General features: G+C 39.7%; 1 protein-coding gene across 2 annotated transcripts in view; it reads left to right on the plus strand.

Moving 5' to 3' along the window:
• ATG10 (autophagy related 10) overlaps positions 1 to 24,150 on the plus strand; it is a 302,871-nt gene that overhangs the window by 208,023 nt on the left and 70,698 nt on the right. Inside the window, exons 6-8 of one of the 2 annotated variants that reach the window (XM_082378458.1) lie at positions 17,182 to 17,279; positions 17,941 to 18,056; positions 18,381 to 22,559. In XM_082378458.1, the coding sequence (XP_082234584.1) occupies positions 17,182 to 17,279; positions 17,941 to 18,056; positions 18,381 to 18,418 (252 nt within the window). In that variant the 3' untranslated portion in view covers positions 18,419 to 22,559. The other variant, XM_082378457.1, reaches the window with a different exon arrangement.

Raw genomic sequence — 24,150 nt, forward strand, 5'->3', positions numbered from 1 at the left:
AAATAAATGAAATAGAAACAAAGAAAACAATAGCAAAGATCAATAAAATGAAAAGCTGGTTCTTTGAGAAGATAAACAACATTACTAAACCATTAGCCAGAGTCATCAAGAAAAAGAGGGAGAGGACTCAAGTCAATAAAATTAGAAATGAAAAAGGAGAAGTTACAACAGACACAGCAGAAATACAAAGCATCCTAAGAGACTACTACAAGCAACTCTATGCCAATAAAGTGGACAACCTGGAAGAAATGGACAAATTCTTGAAAAGGTATAACTTTCCAAGACTGAACCAGGAAGAAATAGAAAATATGAACAGAACAATCACAAGAAATGAAATTGAAACTGTGATTAAAAATCTTCCAACAAACAAAAGTCCAGGACCAGATGGCTTCACAGGTGAATTCTATCAAACATTTAGAGAAGAGCTAACACCCATCCTTCTCAAACTCTTCCAAAAAATTGCAGAGGAAGGAACACTCCCAAACTCATTCTATGAGGCCACCATCACCCTGATACCAAAACCAGACAAAGATACTGCAAAAAAAGAAAATTACAGGCCAATATCACTGATGAACATAGATGCAAAAGTCCTCAACAAAGTACTAGCAAACAGAATCCAACAGCACATTTATAGGATCATACACCGTGATCAAGTGGGGTTTATCTCCAGAATGCAAGGATTCTTCAATATACGCAAATCAATCAATGTGATACACCATATTAACAAATTGAACAATAAAAACCATATGATCATCTCAATAGATGCAGAAAAAGCTTCTGACAAAATTCAACACCCATTTATGATAAAAACTCTACATAACGTGGGCAGAGAGGGAACCTACCTCAACATAATAAAGGCCATATACGAAAAACCCACAGCAAACGTCATTCTCAATGGTGAAAAACTGAAAGCATTTTCTCTAAGATCAGGAACAAGACAAAGATGTCCACTCTCACCACTATTATTCAACATTGTTTTGGACAGAACTAGAGCAAAAATATCTTAAAATTTGTATGGAGACACAGAAGTCCCCGAATAGCCAAAGCAGTCTTGAGGGAAAAAAACGGAGCTGGAGGAATCAGACTCCCTGACTTCAGACTATACTACAAAGCTACAGTAATCAAGACTGTATGGTACTGGCACAAAAACAGAAATATAGATCAATGGAACAGGATAGAAAGCCCAGAGATAAACCCACGCACCTATGGTCAACTAATCTATGACAAAGGAGGCAAGGATATACAATGGAGAAAAGACAGTCTCTTCAATAAAATTAGAAATGAAAACGGAAATGCTGGGAATACTGGACAGCTACATGTAAAAGAATGAAATTAGAACACTCCCTAACAGCATACACAAAAATAAACTCAAAATGGATTAGAGACCTAAATGTAAGACTGGACACTATAAAACTCTTAGCAGAAAATATAGGAAGAACACTCTTTGACGTAAATCACAGCAAGATCTTTTTTGATCCACCTACTAGAGTAATGGAAATAAAACCAAAAATAAACAAATGGGACCTAATGAAACTTAAAAGCTTTTGCACAGCAAAGGAAACTACAAACAAGACGAAAAGACAACCTTCAGAATGGGAGAAAATATTTGTAAATGAATCAACGGACAAAGGATTAATCTCCAAAATATATAAACAGCCCATGCAGCTCAGTATTAAAAAAACAAACAACCCAATCCAAAAATGGGCAGAAGACCTAAATAGACATTTCTCCAAAGAAGACATACAGATGGCCAAGAAGCACATGAAAAGTTGCTCAACATCACTAATTATTAGAGAAATGCAAGTTAAAACTATGATGAGGGGCTTCCCTGGTGGTGCAGTGGTTGAGAATCTGCCTGCCAATGCAGGGGACACGGGTTCGAGCCCTGGTCTGGGAAGATCCCACATGCCGTGGAGCAGCTGGGCCCGTGAGCCACAATTACTGAGCCTGTGCGTCTGGAGCCTGTGCTCCGCCATAAGAGAGGCCGCGATGGTGAGAGGCCCGTGCACCGCGATGAAGAGTGGTCCCCACTTGCCGCAACTAGAGAAAGCCCTCACACAGAAACGAAGACTCAACACAGTCATAAATAAATAAATAAATAAATAAATAAATAAATAAATAAAAGAACGTGAATTTCTAAAAACAAAAACAAAAACAAAAAAAACTATAATGAGGTATCACCTCACACCAGTTAGAATGGGCATCGTCAGAAAATCTACAAACAGCAAATGCTGGAGAGGGTGTGGAGAAAAGGGAACCCTCTTGCACTGTTGGTGGGAATGTAAATTGATACAGCCACTTTGGAGAATAATATGGAGGTTCCTTAAAAAACTAAAAACAGAATTACCATATGACCCAGCAATCCCACTCCTGGGCATATACTCCGAGAAAACCATGATTCAAAAAGACACATGCACCCCAATGTTCATTCCAGCACTGTTTACAATAGCCAGGTCATGGAAGCAACCTAAATGCCCATCGACAGACAAATGGATAAAGAAGTTGTGGTACATATATACAATGGAATATTACTCAGCCATAAAAAGGAACGAAATTGGGTCATTTGTAGAGACGTGGATGAATCTAGAGACTGTCATACAGAGTGTAGTATGTCAGAAAGAGAAAAACAAATATCGTATATTAGTGCATATATGTGGAACCTAGAAAAATGGTACAGATGAACCGGTTTGCAGGGCAGAAATAGAGACACAGATGTAGAGAAGAAACGTATGGACACCAAGGGGGAAAAGTGGGGGGGGGGGGGTGGTGTGATGAACTGGGAGATTGGGATTGACATGTATACACTGATGTGTATAAAATTGATGACTAATAAGAACCTGCTGTATAAAAATAAAATAAAATAAAATTCAAAAATTATAAAAAAATAATGGTGAGCTCAGAGCTCAGCCTTTTAATCAGGGTTCACTCCTGAGTTCATGTGGAAAGCCTCTGTATTTGCTGCTACTGATTTTCTTTTTCGAGTTTAGACTCTTTCTTGTGTCCTAGCCTTTGTTGTCTAGAAAATACAGGACTAGATCCAAAGTATAAAAATCAGTTTTTAAGATTCTGACAGAAGTTACTATGGAGAAATGTTTGGTCAGGAAATAGGATTAGAATGTACATTTTTTTAATCCTGACATTATTAAGTTGCTTACATTTTAATAAAATATCTTTAAATATAAGAAACTGCCATTCTTGCCCATATGTATCAGCTTATTCCTCTAACACTTGTTTGCAAAACACCAGGATATAATTATTGCCTGAAAAAAATCCATGATTATATTTTTATATAGAAGAATATGATTTCTTAATACTGTAGCCTATTAGTAGCATTGTTTTGTTTTTTTTTTATTTTATTTATTTATTTATTTATTTTTGGCTGTGTTGGGTCTTCGTTTCTGTGCGAGGGCTTTCTCTAGTTGTGGCAAGTGGGGACCACTCTTCATCGCGGTGCGCGGGCCTTTCATTATCGCGGCCTTTCTTGTTGCGGAGCACAGGCTCCAGACGCGCAGGCTCAGCAGTTGTGGCTCATGGCCCTAGTCGCTCCGCGGCATGTGGGATCTTCCCAGACCAGGGCTCGAACCCGTGTCCCCTGCATTGGCAGGCAGATTCTCAACCACTGCGCCACCAGGGAAGCCCAGTAGTTTTGTTTTTGTTACCTGGTTTCAAATGAGTAGTAGTCTAAAAACTGGGGGAGTATCTCATTGTAGCTAAATTTTTACAGGTCCAATCTTTACCTAACATTTTTCATTATTTGATGAGTAACAGATTTTATAATGGGTTTATCACATCCTTAGGAATTTTCTTCATAGAGTCTCTTTCTAGAGCACTTCTAAAGAGAAAAACTGATTTTAACTTAAAGAAATCACTAGGAATCTGCTTCTGGGAATAAAAAGAATATTTTAATTATCAAAACTGGGTAAGAGTCAGGAAGGAAATACCTGTTAGCTGTAAACTGGGGTGTTTTGTTAGAAATTTATATTGATTATATTTACATAAAGAGAAGCATTGTGGTATTTTAAAAAATCATCTTAAAGATTAATCTGTATGTTTTTCTGTTACTTTAAAATTCTATTTGGCATCATCCTAAAAAGTAATTGTACTAACAGACTGCTATTTTATTTTGTGTTTCTCATAAAACATCTTCCTATGTGATAGTTGCTAGACATTAATATCTGGTTATCAATAAATTAGGCTGTTTTGTGAGTTTGTTCTTGAAAATCCTTGACTTTTCTGATTGTGATTCACCACTTTATTATACCCCAACATAATCTAAAGTGGTGTCACTGTTTTAGTGAGTATCCCAGAAATAAACTTAGCCAAAAATTGTCACCATTATGTAACGTAGTGGAAGGGAAAAAAAAAGAAGAATTAATGCTTGGAAAGCACAAGCTCCCTATTGTTTTCCTTTAAGACAAAAATAGAATAAATGTAATGCCTGCAAGTTGTTTCATGCTCAAGTGCCGCATTTAGTCTCAGTAGGCTTGGTGTTGGTAGAGAAAGACTAAGTTCTATTCTTGAATCTGGACATGAGGCTTGACTCCATAATTTCTGAGTGCCAGAGGTGGATAAGCCACCTCTCTGAGCAGATTTGTACAAAATGGGTGGAGGCTGAATTAAGGTTCTTTTGTGTGACCCTCCCACAACTCAGGGATTTGACCAGAGAGACAGGAAACCGAGTGTGTCCTCTACTGCCAACACCACCCATCAGGTATTTTTAAAAAATGGATGTTTCCACCCGAACAGAACATTTTAATAAAAACATTGATATGGACCATAACAAGGCTTTTTAACAGAGACTTAAAGTCCTTTTTGTCTTCCTTTAAAGCTGCTTTATTTTTCTTTCTGTGGTGCTGTATAAAATCTCATCAATATACAAAATCATTCCGAGCTCAGATTTTCTCATTTTCTCTGGATGAGAGCTTTGATTAGCTTTTTGCAAGTTCTTCATTAGTAATTGGCTTGTGTTTTTGTTTTTGTTTTTGGCTGTTGTCTCTAATAAGTTTATGTTCTATCAAAGAATTCTTTGAGGATGGTCTGAAATATGCTATTCCATGTTATGTTACAGAATATTACAATTTAATATTCTTTATAAAATGCAACCAACAAGTGCTATTAGCATTAAATGCTCATTTCTTCCTTTTGATGCTGATGGCTGGGGTGGGTTGTTCCATCTTATCATCATGCCTGACCTAGTTGTGCAGTCGTTCCTGTTTAATTAATAGGCATTTACATAAGCTCTTTTTTCCCCCAGCAAGCTTTATAATCGTCTTGTTGGTTATCTCCTTTCACCCTGTGAAGTATCAGCAGTGCTATTTCCATTTTGCATATCAAAATACAGAAAGATTAAATTATGTACAACAAATTGATAAGTGAATAAGTTTGAGAATGCAGAGTTCTGGCATATTAATGGTGTTGCTTAAAGCAACAACCCATATAGACTCTATAAATATATTAAAACTCTGCTCTCTAATCCAGGAGTTGCAGTTGGGACTGTCAGCAGCCCAAGGAGGGAGCCCTTTGTAGATTTATGCAGGAGTGGGAGAATTAGTTTCTGGACTCCCTCTGGAGCCATGAATAGAAAGTTTTTGTTAGCAGGAGAGGTCATATCTGAGGACTATTGCTCTGGTGTCTGTAATTTTTAATAAAAATTCTAGGAAGCCTAGTGGCTTCTGTGCAACATATGAATTTGAGGAACTGTCTATTTTTTTTAAAATCCACCTTTCCAAACACCACTAGAATTTTATTCCCAATTAACTGGCCACAAAATGTCAACAGGTACAGCTAGAGCAAAGCATAGCTTGGGGACCTTTCTTGGGTACTTGGGCATGACTTTCATTTCTTTCCACATATTTTTTTTCTTAAATATTTTCTCACTGTCTTTCTAACTATATCCTCATGCACTTATTAGGGGTAAAAATGTGTACCAGGGTATATCTTCTTTCCCCCCTTTTTCCCTGTCTTTTTTTCAGAACTATAAGAGAGGATTGCTTGAACTTCAAACCTTCTTTTTCTTGTGTAGGTGTTGATTATTTCCAGTAAATACTTTGGAACTTACAGGGATTGCCTCAATCATTTAACAACACACCAAAAAAACAAAACAAACAAACAAACATAAAAAAACGGGCATTTTTTTTCTTCTTCAGTTTACCAAACTTGTTAGTCTTACTCAAAAGATGGAAGTCTCTGTGCCTCTCACTGAACTCCCTTCCCATTAAACTTAGAGTAGCCTCTTTCTGTCTTCAATTCTACTGGCACACTCTTCCCCTGCTCGAAGTCCTGCCCATCCTTTAGGGTCTGGACCAGGTTAAATAACACATCTTCAGGAAATCTTTGCTACTCGCTCCTCCTCCCAGACAAAACTGACCTTTTCTTTCTCTGAGTTCCTATATTCCTGGGTTTGTGCCTTTTAAATGTTGTGTATTATAGTGATTTCTGTAATCCTTGCATTGCAGCCGTCCTAACGGGAGCATGGGGAGAAATGAGGAGAGGAGATGACCTATTTCATTTGACTCAAGGTCGCTCTCAGCTCATGGAAATTTATACACCCTGTGTTCAGTTTGGTGTTTCCCCTTGCAGAGCACTCAACATAGCATTATAGGAATCACACAACTACAATAAGCATTAGCTCTGCTGGGTGAAAATAGTAGTTGAGTTCCAGGCATCAGGATATCATGATACCTGGATACCATGAGTATCATTCCAGGGAACAAGCCTTCTTTCCATGTGTGGGGTCTCAGGCTTGGCCACCTCTGCATTGTGGTTTTCCTTTAGTTTACTGGTGAGCTCCTCTATGGCCTCAGGTACTTATATGTCTTCCTTAGGAAACCCTCCATCCTACAGTGGGGAGCAACTCATTCTATGCTAGTGCCACTGTGATCACCTACACAGTTTTCTGTGGAGTGTGAAGCCTCCCCATGCCTTCTTTCCAAATGATGAAAAAAAAAAAAAATCCCTCCCACCGAGGGCGTCTCTCTTGCCAGCTTTTCTTGTTACTGGTCACAAGTCCTATTATTCATCTCCCATCATTAGACCACGTGACACTGCTATTCTCCCTGGGGATCAGCTTTTCCATTCTCTTTAGAAATCCTAAAGGAAGGGAAGTGAGTAGTGACAAACTTACTTTACCTTTGGAACTCTCTGCCCTTGAGGTGCAATCTGGGACTTTGAGTCCTGGGCATGTAACTGACTGTAAACCTCAGGAGTTGAGATAACAGGATGTTGTTTTATATCTTTCTAGTACTTCAAACTAAAAGTAACCTCTATGAGGGCAGATTTTGCTTCTGTCTTGAGTGTACTTATATTTCCAGTGCCTAGAACAGTGCCTGGTACATAGAACAGGCTCCATAAATATTCGTTGAATAAATGAGTGGGGAGGTGGATGGCTAGATGGACGAATGTTTAGCATAGAGTCTTACCCACATTAGGTATTCAGTGCTGTTTATTGAATGCATGAGCAAAAATTGCATGAAGTAATAAAGGAGTGAGTTAAGTAGAAAGGCATGAGCTTATTACACATTTTAGTAGTATTTGATCTGCTTCTAAGTCTGAGTAACAAATCTTAGGGGAATATGGTGGCATGGCAGAGGGAAGGCTAATTCACAGAACTAAAATATGCATCTTGCATCAGTTTTTTAAAATGATAATGAAGGATATTATTTTTATGTAGAAACCAGTAGATTTTAGAATATATTTTATAGTTGACATAAGTTTTTTACGTAGAGAGTTATTCCTAACCATACCCTCAAACTCTCCTTTGTTCTTAGGTACACTTTGGAGGAAATATTTCAGAAAACAGATATTGAATTTCTTATCTGGGGACTCTTATAAATGTACAGGTGGTGCTGCCCCTGGTTTTGTGCCAAGGAGAGAGAATGTTTTGGTCTCTTTCATGGAGGTCATTGGTGATTCCTGCACAAATATTCCCCTTTATGGAACAGGCTGCATGTGCCAGTAATAATTTACTTTGGCATAGTAGGATGTCTTTTTCTATGCAGTAATTCCACAAATTATTGTCGAGTGCCTACTAGATGAAAGGCACTGTCCTGGATGCTGAGATTAAAATAGTAATCAGAATATTTCTTCTGCCCTCAAGAAATTATAGTAGAGGAGGACTCCTGTAAACAGTCAATCTCCTATACAGAACAGTGAGGAATTAAGCAGTAGGCTTAAGCATGGGTGCAGTGGGAACAGAGGGAGGGCACCTGATACACGGTTGGGGTAAAAGAAAGCTGAGATCTGTAGGGAAGAAAAGGACATTAGTAGGTGGGGGGGGGGGGGGCGGGGAGGGTGTTCCCGGCAGAGAGAACTGAATGTTCAAATGTCTGGAGGTAAGAAAAAGCATTGTGTTCAGGGAACAGCAAGAAGTGTCATGATAAACTGTACATAAATATAGGTAAATATCTGGTTTTCTAATTCTGAAGAGGATTTTTTTTTTATTGGACTATAGTTGCTTTTACAATGTTGTGTTAGTTTCTGCTGTACAGTGAAGTGAATCAGCTATATGTATACATTTATCCCCTCCTTCTTGGACCTCCCTCCCCCCCCATCCCACCCATCTAGGTCATCACAGAGCACCAAGCTGAGCTCCCTGTGCTATATAGCAGGTTCCCACTACCTATCTATTTTACACATGGTAGTATATTTATGTCAAACCTAATCTCCCAATTCAGCCCACCCTCCCCTTCCAACCCTGTATCCACACATCCATTCTCTATGTCTGCATTTCTATTCCTGCCCTGCAAATAGGTTCATCTGTACCATTTTTCTAGATTCCACATATATGTGTTAATATATATTTGTTTTTCTCTTTCTGACTTATGAAGAGGATTTTTTAAACATAAAAATGATAAAAGAAATAACAAAGGAGAAAAATTATTGATTTAATTATTTAATAATACATTTCATATCTAAATCATCATGAAAATAATTTAATGACAAATAATCTGGAAATAAAAAATGTTTTGACTGTTTCAGCAACTTTTATGAGAGCAAGGGTAATCTGTTTATGTACCATTGTATTACTAACATTTGACCCAGTGCATGGCTCACAATGGTGGTTGAATGAATGAAAAGAATCAATATCCTCAAAAGATACTAAAGAACTAATATAAATGAATAAGAAAACCAAACAAATTATATGAAAGGAAATAATAAAAATAAGTGCAGAAATTAGTAAAACAGAAGACAAAGAACTGATTGACAAAAGACACATATGATGGGACTGGCACATAGTAGGCACTCGATAAATATCTGTTCAGTGAATAAAAAGCAACAGAAAACTATAAACATGTGTATAAAAGATCTGAAAGGGAATTCACCAAACGGAATAAATCTGAGTTGGGCAGTTTTAGATAATTCTGTTTTTATTCATTGTTCTTTTCTGTATTTTCTGAACTCTCCATGTATTGCTCTTATAATTTTTATGAAAATACGTTAATTTGAAATTTGAAAAAATAGATTTTTAAAGAAGTGGACTGGAGAGGATTAAAACCAGGGACGATCCTTGACACGAGCTCTGGTCAGTGGGATGAGGAGGTACGGTGTGTGAGCATGCACTTTGGATGCTCACTTGGACGACTGTAAGGCATAATCTCTTGGAACTTGTTCTCCAAAGTGGCAATAATAAAGCCTATCTCAAAGAGTTATTGGGAAAGGGGACCCCTGCAAAGCTCTTAGTACAGTGCCTGATACTGTAGGTGCTCAGTGGCCATTTTCCTTTCCTAGCCTGAGGAGGCAGGATGAGGGAGATACCCTTCTCCATTTCTAAGGAATGTGCCCCGAGTGGAAGGCAAATTTGATCAGTCTGGAATGTGAAACTGGATGAAAGCTTAGCACGTGAAATTATATTTGTGCCGTCCTGGAGAGCCAAGAAAATTAAGAAATGAGCCAAGTAACTCATCATATTTATTAGATGTAAGAATGAAGGTGCAGTATTATCATTTCCTTATGATAGTCATATCTAATAGTTCTGAAACCAATTCACAGTATTCATGTCAGACTTATTTTATGAGACATTTAACCATTGCTAAATTAAATTTCATAAGAGAATGTGCTAAATTAAATTTCATAAGAGAATGTGCCACTATAACTCCTCTGGAGTTACAGAGATAGAAATCTGACCCATCATTTCTACTTTCACGGAAAACCATTTAGCAGAACTTTGTTCCAGTAGAAGTGTTTATTGAGTTGTAAGCCTAACACAGTTCATTGGCTGCCTGCATTTACACACTGACATTTTTCCCAGCGCAGATTTGCATCAGTTCATTAGTACTGACAGCAGATGGTAGCACTTTCACACAAATTTACCTTCTGAATTGATCTAAGAAATGTCACTAAAGAGATCCTGACAGTTTTGATGTTCTTCCATTTCTGAAAATGGTATGTTAAACAAATAAGGTGTAGGATTTTAGATTTTTTTAACTCCAACACATAATTCCTAAACCAAGTAAAGATGCTTTTATCTCTGATTCTGGCTGTCTGAAGGAGAAAGTAGAAAATGCAGATAATCCTTCCTGATAGTGTAAACCTTAAAAAATTTCCATTGCAGAAAAAAGGCTTTTGAAGAATATTATCCAGATTGTCTACACTGATCAAATGCCTCAAATTATTTGTAAATTCTCCACCTTACTTTGTCTGAATACAAATTGCTTGGCTTACAGGATAAGCTCATTGAATGTGACTGAAAAAAATAGTATTGGCTCAAGTCACAAGGCTAACTTTGATTAATAACATACTTAAAGGATTTATTTAACAACAAGAAGGACGCTTTGAGTTCTAAATGCTCTCAAAAGCAATACCTTTACTAACATTCTAATGGCAGGAAGACAAGTTAGTACTGACTTAATCTGGCTAAAATACAGTAACTTTGTTCCATATAGTTTTATTCCCTCCCTTCCTTTGTGCTATTATTGTCATGTATATTACATTTATGTATGTTATAAACCCAACACTACAGTATTATAATTTTTGCTTACATAATCCTATGTCTATTAAAGTAATTAAGAGAAGAAAATATACTTAACTCTTTTTTTATGTTTACCATTTATGATGCTTTTTATTTTTTCCTGTGGATTTGAGTTACCCTCTGGTATCTCAATAATACCCTCTGGTATTATTGCCTGAAGGACTTCCTTTAGTATATCTTATAGGCAAGTCAACTAGCAAGGAATTCTCTCAGTCTGTTCCTTGAGAATGTATTTACATTACCTTCATTTTTGAAGGACAGTTTTGCTGGATATAGAATTCTTGATTGACAGTTCTAGGGGTTTTTTTCCCCAGGACTTGAATATGTCTTTCTGCTGCTATGAGAAGCCAGCCATTATTGTATTCTTATTCCTCTTTATGTGATGAGTTCTTGCTCTCTTGCTACTTTTAAGATTTTCTCCTGTCTTTGGCTTTTGGACATTTGACTATGATGTGTGTAGGTGTGGATTTTTGTGTTTCTACTTAGGGTTTGTTGAGCTGCTTGCATCTGTAGCTTAAATGTTTTTCATCAAAGTTTAGAACTTTTCAGCCAGTATTTCTTCAAACATTTTGCCTGCCCCTTTCTCTCTCCTTTCCTTCTCAGACTCCTACTATGGGTATGCTGGTATGCTTGGTATTGTCCCACCAGGTCTCTGAGGCTTTGTTCTTTTTTTTTTCCCTTCAGATTGAATACTTTCTATTAACATATCTTCAAAATCATTAATTCTTTTTATTGCCATCTCATATCTACTGTTGAACCCATCTAGTGAATTTTTAATTTCTGTATTGTACTTTCCAACTCCAAATTTTTATTTGGTTCTTTTCATAGTTTGTGTTCTTTGATTGAGATTACCTATTTGCAGAGTCATTATCATAATTTTCCCCTTTTAACTCTTTAAATATAGTTTTCTTTAATTCTTCAAACATATTTATAATAGCTGCTTTGAATTCTATGTAAATCTGATAACCAGGCCCACTCAGAGTCAGTTTTTATTAATAGATTTTTTTCCCTTTGTATGTATCTTTTCTGTTTCTTTGCCTGTCTCATAAATTTTGTTGAAAACGAGACAATTTAGATAATATATTGTAGCAATTCTGGATTCCTATATTTTTCCCTGAGGGTTGTCTCTTTGTTATTGTTGCTGTTGTTTTTGTTTGTTTGTTTTAGTAGCTTTCCTAGGTTTTACCTGCAGAATTTGCCTACTCTGTGTGGCCATTCATGTCTCTATTTTGTCTTTCATTCTTATTTTCATGTTTTTGCCTGACTTCCACAGGGTCACCAGCTCTATCTGCATACCTTGCTGGTTAGCCAGTGATTGGACAGAGGTTGTGCTTATATACCTCAGGCCTATAAGCCTTTCCTCATTTGTTCATGGATGTGTGTGTGAGTTGGGAGCACCTCCAAATTTCAGTTAATGTTCAAGTTGTCATCAGCTTTTACTTTTCATCAGGCCTTCTTGTACCTCCCCTGAACATGTGCTTAGTTCCCATCAGCCCAGGATGCCTGGAGAACTTACCTAGCCCTTCTACAACTGTCTCACCTCCAAGATCTCCCTATTAGATTTTGTTGCTAATGCCACCGGGCAGTAGTTTTCTTTGACTGTTGGAAATCAAGTCAGCCCTGCTAGCAGCACAGCTGCTGATTCTCGTGGCCAGCTCCACTCCCGTAAAACTTCCCTGTTGAGGAGCCAGGTGGAGGTGGGGGAGAGTATGAGAGTATTTCTAGGCAAGAAGGCTGAAGACTCTCTCTGTGTCTGACTTGAGGTTCTAGCAGCTTTTCATGAGTTAAACACGTATCAAATTTTTTATTTGCCTTTGGTTGATTTCCACATCCCAGAAGTGGGTTTTTTTTTGACAATTTTGTTCAGTTTTATACCTGTTTTTCAAGGAAATTTGTTGACCTCTATATCATTCTGCTATAACTAGAAGTCTACTCCTATTGTTATTTATTTATAAAACTTTTCTCAAGAGATTACACAAATGTCCCTTATTATAATTCCTATTATAAGGAGATCAACATCTCATAGCTTGGCTTTTTTAAACCGAAGCATCTTACCAAAACAATATAATTTTTATGTTTAAAATACAATTTAAACATTTGTTTTTAAAGGCAGCCATTGATTTAAATATATTCTATCTAATTATATAAATATAAGTTCTTAACATAATAAAAGACAAAGAATTTTTTTTAGTGTTGCCAAACCTGTATTAAAGAACTGTCCAAGCTGATCTAAAAGCTCTTCTAAGGCATGAAAGTCCCTATTATTTAAAAAAGTGTTTCACATAAGCATTACCTTGCATTTTATTAGAATATAACCTTAAATGCTAATATAACTTTTTATTTTGTTTGAGGAAAAATGAATATTAAAATGCTATAGATTACTGAAGTGTTTTTGAAGTGCCTGAATTTGTATTTTAATTTAAATTATTTTCCATTAATTTGTCCTGAATACCAATATATTGATAATTCTAATTGCCATATATATTGTATATAGACTTTTTACTAATTTAGAGTTTTCTTGCCCTTGGTTATAATCAGTTGTCAAATGTTCGTAAACATTTAGACACTGGTCAGTGATATTTTTCCTGTGCTGCATAACTCTATAGGAGTTTTTTGTTTTTACATATTGAAATTGGACTTTGTTATAGGGTATTATAAGACCATATTCTGGATGTCTGGGTGCTATTATCCTTGTCTGTTTAGATAACAATGGGTTTAATAATAATAGCCAACTAAGTGCTTATTATATATGTCAGGCACTATTTTGAACAGTTTTCTGGCATTTTTTCATTGAATTATCACAGTCAATCTATGAGGTAGATACTATCATTAGTCCCAGTTACCAGATGAGGAAACAGAGACATGAAATGATTAAGTGGTTTGCCTCAAAGCTCACAGCTACTAAGTAGTGGAGCAGAACTTAAGTCTTAACTACAGATCCCAAGCCTGCTCTTATCTACTTGCTATATGGAGTGAGCAAAAGATGACTTGTAGACATGAAGTCCAAGTCTTTACTAAGGAGCATCAAATAAGCAGAGCTACAATGTGACATGGGCCGACATCTGCTTAGAAAATGGACCCCTGAACTTTAAGTGTGTCTGTAACTCTCAGATGTATGTTATACTCTGATGTGGTTATTCTTGTGAGGTCTTGTAAATGTTAGGCCACAGACCTGTAAGGAAGAGGCAAGGTCTTGTCTGTATGATGAAGCATTCCTCATGAGAGTTACCATCTCCTCAAGGAGACTGAATTATTAGGGGTTAAGATTCTTGGAGGACACTCTTGCATAGTTGTTGTGAGTGCTTCCATCCACCATGCAGGCCAGAAAGGGAAAGCCCAGCTAAGATCTCTTCCAGTGTCCCCCATGACTCAAATGGGCCTGGGAGCTCCAGTATTCTAACACTCTGGATCTTTTAGAGCCCTGTTGCTTAGTGTTCTGTTACCCTTTCAGTATTCCCAGGCTTTCAGTAGAGTCTTGTTTGACTAGTCCATTCCACCTCAGCTACAGGAAACTTGGGCTCAAGTGTTTAAAGTTGGAGGAGTTTCCCCATGAGCATGAGAGTGGCCATGGGAAACAAGGGCTGCCAAGGGAAGGGTGAGTCCTGGAGGAGTGGAGGCATGGCTGAGCTGACTCTCCCCTTTATGAGTGTTCCATGTAATGCCGTCCTTGGAGGTCTAAGTTTCATTTTATTAAAGAAGGTAACATGTCTTCACAGATTTGGTTACTGCTCTTCATTCCTTCCAATGTTTACTACACAAGTAATCCAAAAAGAATTTAGACTAAATTTAACCTTTTAAATCTCAGCTCTATAAACAATAATTATTTTAGTCCAGGATGATTCTAAAATTCTTTCGCATTTCCTCTGTACATTTCCCATACTCATTTCCCTTTATGGTCTTCTGTATCCATCAAGTTTCTCTGCACAGTTGGGTTTTTCTTGCCATTCTGATCTCTGTTTAAAGATCACCTCTTCAGTAAGGCCTTCCCTTTCACCAAATCTAAATTATTACCACAGTCCCTCCAAAATCACATTACCCTGTTTTGTTTTATTCATAGCACTTACTATTATCTAGATTATCCTGTTTACTTATTTGTTCTATGTGTTTATTGGCTGTCTCCTGCACTGGAATGTAAGTTCCATGGGATCAGGGACTTGGCTTATCTTAGAGATAGTTATCTCTGTAACTAGATCCAGAACTATTCCTGGAAGACACATAAGAGATGATCACTAGATATGTGATGAATTAATAAATATTAGTTTAAGTCAGGTAAGGGGAGCCAGAATCAAGTTGGACAGGAGGACTTGCGATAAGCATAACACATCTGGGGCTGTGACCCCAGCATCTGGTTAGGGACAGAAATGAGGGGTAGGGAGAGAGCAGGAGATGGGAGCTCAAGCTCTGTGTGAGAATCAGGACCCTGGGCAGAGACATCTGGAGATGGCACTCAGGGAGACATATTCCAACCTACTCCCAGCGGATAGCTCAGCTCTCGCCACACATGCACACGCGCGCTTACAAACACATGCATCTCCACGCCCGATGTCACCCATACAAATGGAACTATTCCTCCCATTTCTTATGGTTGGGTGTGTTCACTTGTGCACAGCCATGAATGTTTTAGGGTTGGACAGTGGAGGCAGCAGGATATAATTCTTCCCATGGACAGCTGTGAGTTCAGCTTCTCCTTGGACTGGCTGAGAAGAAGCCAGGAGAAGAAGCTAGTCAGCCCCTAGTCGAGATCCAGCCTACAGGCTTGTTTTATTTGGCCCGCACCATGTTTTTAAAAAATTGTGCCCATTTTTAAATTTAGGGTGTTTTGCATAAAAATATGGATTTCTAGGTTATTTTGACAAATGGGGAGACCTGGCACACCAAGCCTGCACCCCACGTGGTGCAGCTGGCTGAAGCAGAGTGGCAAAAACAGCCTCGGCTGGGCTCTCCAGGTCCCCACAGTCCTCGTCACCTGCTGGTGTAGTTAATTGGCCTCACCGCTTCGGGTCACCTGCCTGGTCTTCATAGGTAGTTGTCTTGGTCTCTTTGGGCGGCTATAGCAAAATACCACAGATTGGGTAGTTGATATACAACAGAAAGTTATTTCTCACAGTTCTGGAGCCCTTTTCCAGGTTGCAGACTTCTCTCTGTGTCCTCACATGGCAGAAAGGGGCAAGCTAGCCCTCTGGAGCCTCTTTTATAAAGGCATTAATCTCATCATGAGGGCTCCACCCTCATGACCTAAGCTCTTCCCAAAGGCCCTACCTCCTAATACCATCACACTGGGCATTAGGATTTCAGTGTATGAATTTGTGGGAACACAAACATTCAGATCATAGCAGTATTTGGGTTTGCAATCTCTGGCATAATGGCTAATGCACAATGTAAGCAATTGATAAATTTATCAACAATAATTGGTTTTGCATTGGTAGAATTTATGCATAGATCACTCACTATATAGAAACCTTCTAGGGCTCCCCAATGCTTGCCAAATGATGTCCACATCCCTAACTTGGCAGCAGTCTGACCTGTATCTTACATCCAGTCACTCTCTCATAAAGGCAGTGGAGTTCCGTCTTACGGACTTTGAACTTACGGAAACAGCCCCGTAAGCTTGGGGGAGACAGAAGGAGAGACATAGATAAACAGAGAAACTCAGGGAGAGACAGACAGAAGCAGTGCAATTTAAATAGTGCTAGCCGTTCCCCTCTTCCACCCTACCCCCTATCCCGTCTACTCACTGGACATGTGCCCACTGGCACTGGATGCAGTTAGGCCTGAAGCAATTAATATGTTGACAAAATTTATGTAAGAAAATATGTGAATGATTTTAGTCCCCTTACCATTGACAAAGAGATGAATGAAATGCATTGTTCAGATAGTCAGCCTCCTGGACTTCATGGATATCCTTGAGTTAAAACTGAAGAATAATTATAGGCCAAAGGAAACACTAGCTAAAGAACAGTTAGAGGGAACTGATAAATGTATCTGCAGCTTGTATTGAGTGCCTATCCTTTATCAATAAATCGTTTCTTCTCACCAACTTTTTCTCATGTTTGGGTTATGAATTATATTTCAAAATAGGAATCAATCTGTATCTTAATTTTATAACTTGAAATTTAAAACAAACCTTTATCTTAAAGGAGTAAACCAGATTATGGATTTTAACTTTTTCAAAGAAACTTAAGCTGGCAATCCTGGGCCAACTCTGATTCTTACAGGAGCATCCGATACTTGGACAACCCTTTTTTGTACTTCATCCCTGCAAGACGAATGAATTCATGACTCCTGTGTTAAAAAATTCTCAGAAATTCAATAGGTAAGAAACACCATCAAGCTACATTGGCTTTCACTCTTATTTTAAAAGTGTAAATCTTTTTATGTGATTCTAAAAGCTAAGCTAAAAAAGAAATATTCTTTGTAATAATAATAATGGCTAACATTTATTGATTTTTTTTTTTTACTGTGTGCTAGGCACTGTTCTAAGTATTTCGGATATAGTAAAGCACTGGATTCCTGTAACACTCCTCCGAGCTAAGGACCATTATTTTGCCCAGTTTGCAGAGGAGGAAGCTAAAGCACAAAGGGGCTAAATGACTCCGCTCAGGTCACACATCGAGTTAAGCGGTGGAACTGGCATTTGAACCCAGGCACTTTTGCCTCCAAGCCATGCACTTAACTGCACTCTGCTACCTTAGCTAATGTTGTCAATTGCATCAACTTGGAATCATCGAGGCAAGTCAGGAGCCCCAGTGCCTTGACCTTCCCTTCAGCTGCTTTAGTGAGGGATGGATCCTCAGCCTCTTTGGCCCTCGAGTCCCTGTTAAGCAATGGGCTGGCATTTGGAAATGCTGAGATTCCAGGTGCTGAGCACACGTCTTTGAAGAAAGCCTCATTTCTATGATTGTTGGTAACTGATTTTCTACCACTCAAACAACTACAATGGAAACAGAGTTTTCTGTGTTTCACTTATTTCCCAGGAATGTCAACTACATCACGTCATGGCTGAGCATGGTAGGGCCAGCTGTCGGGCTGAATCTGCCTCTGAGTTACGCCAGAGCAGTCTTTCAGGATGAAGGAAATGTCGACAGACAAGGTAAAAAGAGAAGCCTGTGCTGCATGTTTCACTGTTGCAAAGATCCTGGTGTCTCTTTTGCACTTGGATATGTCGTCCCTGCTGGCACCACCATGTGTTAAGTCTGCTTTCATCTTTAACGGACTGGGCACTGACTTGTTTGTTTTGTTTTCCAACCAATCAGCACCCACTCATTTAGGAAGCTTTTGACTTTGCTATAATAACACTCACCCAACCACAGAGCTGAGTGGTTTTATTTTAGAATTGATATTCTTGAAACAAGTCTTTACTGCTCAGTTAACCTTCTTTTATTTTCTTGGCTTTTGTTTTGTTCTTGTTCTTCAGATTCATCTATTGAGCCAAAGAGCTTAGAAGAACTCTGAGGGTTTATGTGGCCGGCCCTGGTTTTAACGGGACCAATATGGTGTGAGATTTCAGATCACCGAGATTTTGACGTGGATTTTTTTTCCCTTGGAAGCAAATGTCTGCAGCAACTGATGTACTCTATGTTTAGAAGAAACACTGCAAAGACACAAATCACTATAAATAGCAAAAAAGGAATCTAACTCGGTAATAGAAATACTGACATCATCAGGGCACTTCCAGGTCGTTCTCTCATGTCTCTGAGACTCATTCTCTTCATCTTTAATTTGAGAATAAAAAGCTACCTCACAGGGTTGCTGTGTGAAGCACATGAGAGCCTTAGTGTATGAGAAAATATGGTAAAGTATTATGCAAATATTCATTAAATGGTCACCTTTCTTATATTTGGCTGTCATTCACCTAGGCTGTCAATAAGTTTAATAGTCAGCAAGATATTAAGATGAACCATAGAATTTTCGGTTTGGGGTTGCCTGTTTTGTTTTTCATTTTAACTTGCTAGGGTCTTAAAACTAAGAGAAAAACGTAATTGATTCTTTAGAGCATCTAGATTAGTGTCTGTCAGTGGGGGATGCACTTTAGAGTCACTTGAGGATCTTTTACAATTACAGACGCTGGGGCCACCTGCTGGAACAGCCCCTCTGGGGTGATTCTGATGCACATGCTCCTGAAGAAGTTCTGGTCTGGAGGTACCCTTCGAGTGGCATTTATTTGTATTGCTTCGGTCTCCCAGTATAGGTCTTTTCCAATTCTGTGCATAGCTCCTGCAAGATGGACTTACTTCCTAACATTGCCCGGGCCTTGCCCCGAGAATCTGGATAGCAAGGAAGTCTAGGAGGCATTTGGAGAGGCGGCCTACTTTGGGGAAGTGGTTAGGATGAGGGGATTATCTGCTGGCGAATAGCAGAGGACCGCGACAGCCCTGTGAGTCTCTAGGTTAAGGGCTGTACTCTCACGAAGGGAACAGAAGTAGAGAAAGGGTTAATTCAAACTGCTGGAAAAGCTAAAAGTATATTTTAAAACGCTGAGCTGCACATATTCTTGCTGGGATGAGAGCCTGCTTACATGCTTGTTGGGCATTTTGGTATTTACCACTTAACATCTTTTCAACTTCTGCAAGGGATTTCCACCTCCCGCCCCCGACTCTCCCTAATGTAAACACAGATTTCTCAGCAAGTCATTTCTCAAGCCATGTCATTTCTAGGGTTAAAAAAAAAATTGGGGCTTCCCTGGTGGCGCAGTGGTTGAGAATCTGCCTGCCAACGCAGGGGACACGGGTTCGAGCCCTGGTCTGGGAAGATCCCACATGCCGCAGAGCAACTGGGCCCGTGAGCCACGGTTGCTGAGCCTGCGCGTCTGGAGCCTGTGCTCCGCAGCAAGAGAGACCGCGACAGTGAGAGGCCCGCGCACCGCGATGAAGAGTGGCCCCTGCTCGCCACAACTGGAGAAAGCCCTCGCACAGAAACGAAGACCCAACACAGCCAAAAATAAATATAAAAATAAATAAATAAATAAATAAAATTACTATTAAAAAAAATTGTAATAGTGTGTCATCTGGATGATGTACTCGTCTGGAAATACTAGTTATCCTTTTTGAACAGATTCTGAGATGATAGTAGTCTGTCAGGTTGGGGGCAGTGTGTAGTTTCTTTTTTTTTTTTAATGAATTTATTTTATTTATTTATTTATTTTTGGCTGTGTTGGGTCTTCGTTGCTGTGCGTGGGCTTTCTCTAGTTGCAGAGAGCAGGGGCTACTCTTCGTTGCGGTGTGCGGGTTTCTCATTGTGGTGGCTTTTCTTGTTGTGGAGCATGGGCTCTAGGTAGGCGGGCTTCAGTAGTTGCAGCATGTGGGCTCAGTAGTTGTGGCTTGCGGGCTGTAGAGTGCAGGCTCAGTAGTTGTGGCGCACGGGCTTAGTTACTCCACGGCATGTGGGATCTTCCCAGACCAGGGCTTGAACTCATGTCCCTTGCATTGGCAGGTGGATTCTCAGCCACTAGGGCACCACCAGGGAAGCCCTAGTTTCCTTTTTTTAAGTTAATTTTTTTTTAATTCCCTGATTGATGAAGACCTAAAAACTCACCAGTGGCAGCACAAAGTTCTGAAGAGCTCCTGTAGGTTGTAGAGACCACCCTCCCCAGATAGATGCTTCTCCTCGAGCAGCTCTATTTCTTTTCAGAATTTTTTTCACTTAAACTTCTAATATTTGGTTGATAAAAATTTCCATTTTTTTAAGAATGCAGTTAAATAACAGACTGTTATCCCAACTGTCATAAAATTAGAAAATATTTTGTTTTGTCAAAGTAACAGTTCTTTCTCTGCAACATGAGGATTTTTTTTCTTCGGAGTTTCCTCTCCAGCCAATACAAGGCAAAGCCCCTTCAGTGAGGAACAAGACTGGTTAAAGCTGCTACAAGTCCGTCTCCTAAACTCTACAGTTGTGTGATCTTCGAAAAGCTGTTTCACCTCCTTGGTCCTCAGAGTCTTCACCTGCACCATGAGGAAGCTCAGCCATGTGACTTGTGAGGCCCACCCGACGCTTGGGTCTATGAAATTGGGAGAGGTCTAGGGAGCTGGACTGTGAGGTTGGTTTGCTACTAGCTGCGTGGCTTGAGCTAATTTTCTTAATCTCCTTTAGTCTGTTACCACTTCTGTTTTAAAAAGTCCATTACTATCAATCCCACTCACCTAACAAGGGCACAGAGATCGAAATGGTGAGTGAGTCTGAATGCGCTGCCTAACTTACACAGTGCCGCGTGGAGTCAGCAGAAGAGGGTAATCGGCCCTGCTCCCGTCGAGGCACATGCCTGCTCCTTCCCACCTCAGTTCGGGCCTGACTTCTCCCCAGGCGAATGGGCTCCTGGTCGGGCGCCTTCTCTGCCCACAGCCTGACTGTTGTGCACGCTGGTTCTCACCTGGAAGTGTTTCCCTCCCCATCTCTCTGCCCCATTCTCAACCTGCTCTATGTGATCCACTCTTTACAAAGCCGTCTCTGAGCACCACAGCCCCCCGTGGTGGACCTCTCCCTTTGTTATCCCTGTACTTATTCATAGAAGCATTTAACTGTCTCCTTTTCACTCTGATTTGATGGATAGTAAGTAACTTACTGAGCCACTTTTTTGGGTATGTTGTAATGTGGCATTCAGGAAGAGTTGCTGTCTGCCCCCCGTAAGTGATCCAGGGAAAGCTCTCCGTCTGGGAACCCGAGTGGGTGGGCTAGTTCTTTGAGTAACCATGGAAGGGTCAGAGGCTGTGCTGATCATCAGGTACTAGCCTACAAGCTGGAGGTTAAAAAAATGAAACTACCACCCCCCCACCCAATACGTATAAGATAAGGAGGAAAAAAAAGTCAGAAGTGGGTTTTTGCATCCATTTTTCCCAAGATGATAGGTATAGTTTTTCTTAATACTCTCAAGATATTAGGAAATGGAGATCTGCATTATCAAAACTAGTTCTTCACATATATATGGAATCTAAAAAAAAAAAAAAGTTCTGAAGAACCTAGGGGCAGGAGAGGAATAAAGATGAAGATGTAGAGAATGGACTTGAGGGCACGGGGAGGGGGAAGGGTAAGCTGGGACGAAGTGAGAGAGTGGCATGGACATATATACACTACCAAATGTAAACTAGATAGCTAGTGGGAAGCAGCTGCATAGCACAGGGAGATCAGCTCGGTGCTTTGTGATCACCTAGAGGGGTGGGATAGGGAGGGTGGGAGGGAGACGCAAGAGGGAGGAGATACATGTATATGTGTAGCTGATTCACTTTGTTATACAGCAGCAACTAACACACCATTGTAAAGCAATTATACTCCAATAAAGATGTTAAAAAAAAAAACAAAGAAAAACTAGTTCTTACATAATTCAGAGAGCTGATATTCCAGTGAGTTGTAGTTTTGGGGGGATTAAAATCTGAGAGTAAGAATATGCAAAGATTCACTTCGGCAGATACTTACTGAGTTCCTCTTGTGTGCTGAGCCCTAGGCTGGGTGGCAGGGGCAACAGACTGAGAGCCCTGACCCGGCTCATACGAATGCCCGAGTCCAGTGGAGAAGACAGACAAGAAGAAGATTAGGGGATGGCACGACGTGTGCTGTAGCGGAGGTGTGGAAAGCAAGCACCAGGGAAGAGTCACAGAAGAGGAATGTGAGTAGAGTTGTGAAAAACTTAGGATTTAGCCAGGCCAAGAATGGAGGAAGGAAAGACCTTGAAGTTGCATGTGGAGAAGTGGTAAAGAGTGAGGCTGGCTGGCAGGACTGGGGCCAGGTCTGGAGGAGCCTTTATTGCCACACTGATGATTTGTATTTGGCCTGAAAACCACAAAGAGCTGCTGTGGGAATTCAAGTAGAACAGTTAAAGTGATCATATTTGTATTTCAGAGAGAACTCGTATTTTTAAAATGACTAATCACACTTACACTTTGTTGGTTTTTTCACCAGCAGGCACTGGCCCACAAACTTTAGAAGAAACAGGAGTGCAGAAAGGGCTGGGAGTATGTCAAGGACAGTTTTTGAATTTTGCCTAGCACCTTTCAAAGAAAAACCTGCCAGTGTCCTGAAAAGTCTGAGTCCTGGTTTACTGTGTTACTTGGGGCAAGTCACTGCACCTCTCTGAACCTCTGTTTCCTAATGTATTAAATGGAAGGAAGGGTATTAGATCAAGTAAAATCAATTTATTGGATTATGACCAGTATTTTTTTATGAAATAGAACATGTCTAGGAAAAGCATTCCCTGTGTCTCCTTTACTGTCACAATACTATCATATGGCACATCTGACACTAGATGTTATGGGTTTTCCACACATCAGACAAGTCTGCAACACCAGCTAAGTGTTCTACAATTTAGTTCAGTTCTCACACCATCTACCTGAAGTTAGTATCAGATCCTCCAGGTTAAGTGTTCAGTCCCATAAGACTGCCCCACTTAAGATACCAGTTGCAAGTCCCAGATTATCACCTGTATTTCTAACTGACCAGCTATAAATCTGGGTTCCAATGACCCCCTCTTTGGGTCCAGTAATTTGCTAGAATGACTCACAGTTCTCAGGGAAACACTTACTTATGCTTATCAGTTTGTTATATAACAAAGGATATGATAAAGGATACAGAGGAAGAGCTGCACAGGTGAGGTCCAGAAGGGTCGCAAGTGCAGGAACTTCTGTCCCCCTGTAGTTGGGGAGCACCACCCTCTTGGCATGTAGATGAGTTCACCACCCTGGAGGCTCTCTGAACCACGTACTTTTGGAATTTTTATGGAGGCTGCATCACATAGGCATGATCAATCATTAACTCCACTGCTAACCCTTCTCCCCTTCCCGGATGATGGGGAATGGGGATGAAAGTTCCAAGCTTTTAATCAGGGCTTGGTCTTCCTGGCGACCAGCTCCCATCCTAAAGCTATTCAGGAGCCCACCAAGAGTCAACCCATTAGAACAAAAGCCACTCCTATCACCCAGGAAATTCCCAGGCATTTAGGAGCTCTGTGCCAGGAACTGGGGCAGAGACCAATATATGTTTTCTATTAGTTCACAAGTACACAGAAAAAAGTGCATTGCACATAGTGAGGGTATCATTGTTTTGTGAAACTTTGATTTCAACTAGAAGTAGAAACACAGACATAGAAAATCTGTCTATGGTGTGTGTGTGTGTGTGTGTGTGTGTGTGCGCACTAGGTTGTGATGTAAACGTATCTCTAACTCCAGGGAGCAGAGATTTGAAAACTAATAGGCAAATAAACT

The sequence above is a fragment of the Balaenoptera borealis genome (genome assembly GCF_965194805.1).
Source record: "Balaenoptera borealis genome assembly, chromosome: 2".
NCBI classification, from domain to species: domain Eukaryota; kingdom Metazoa; phylum Chordata; class Mammalia; order Artiodactyla; family Balaenopteridae; genus Balaenoptera; species Balaenoptera borealis.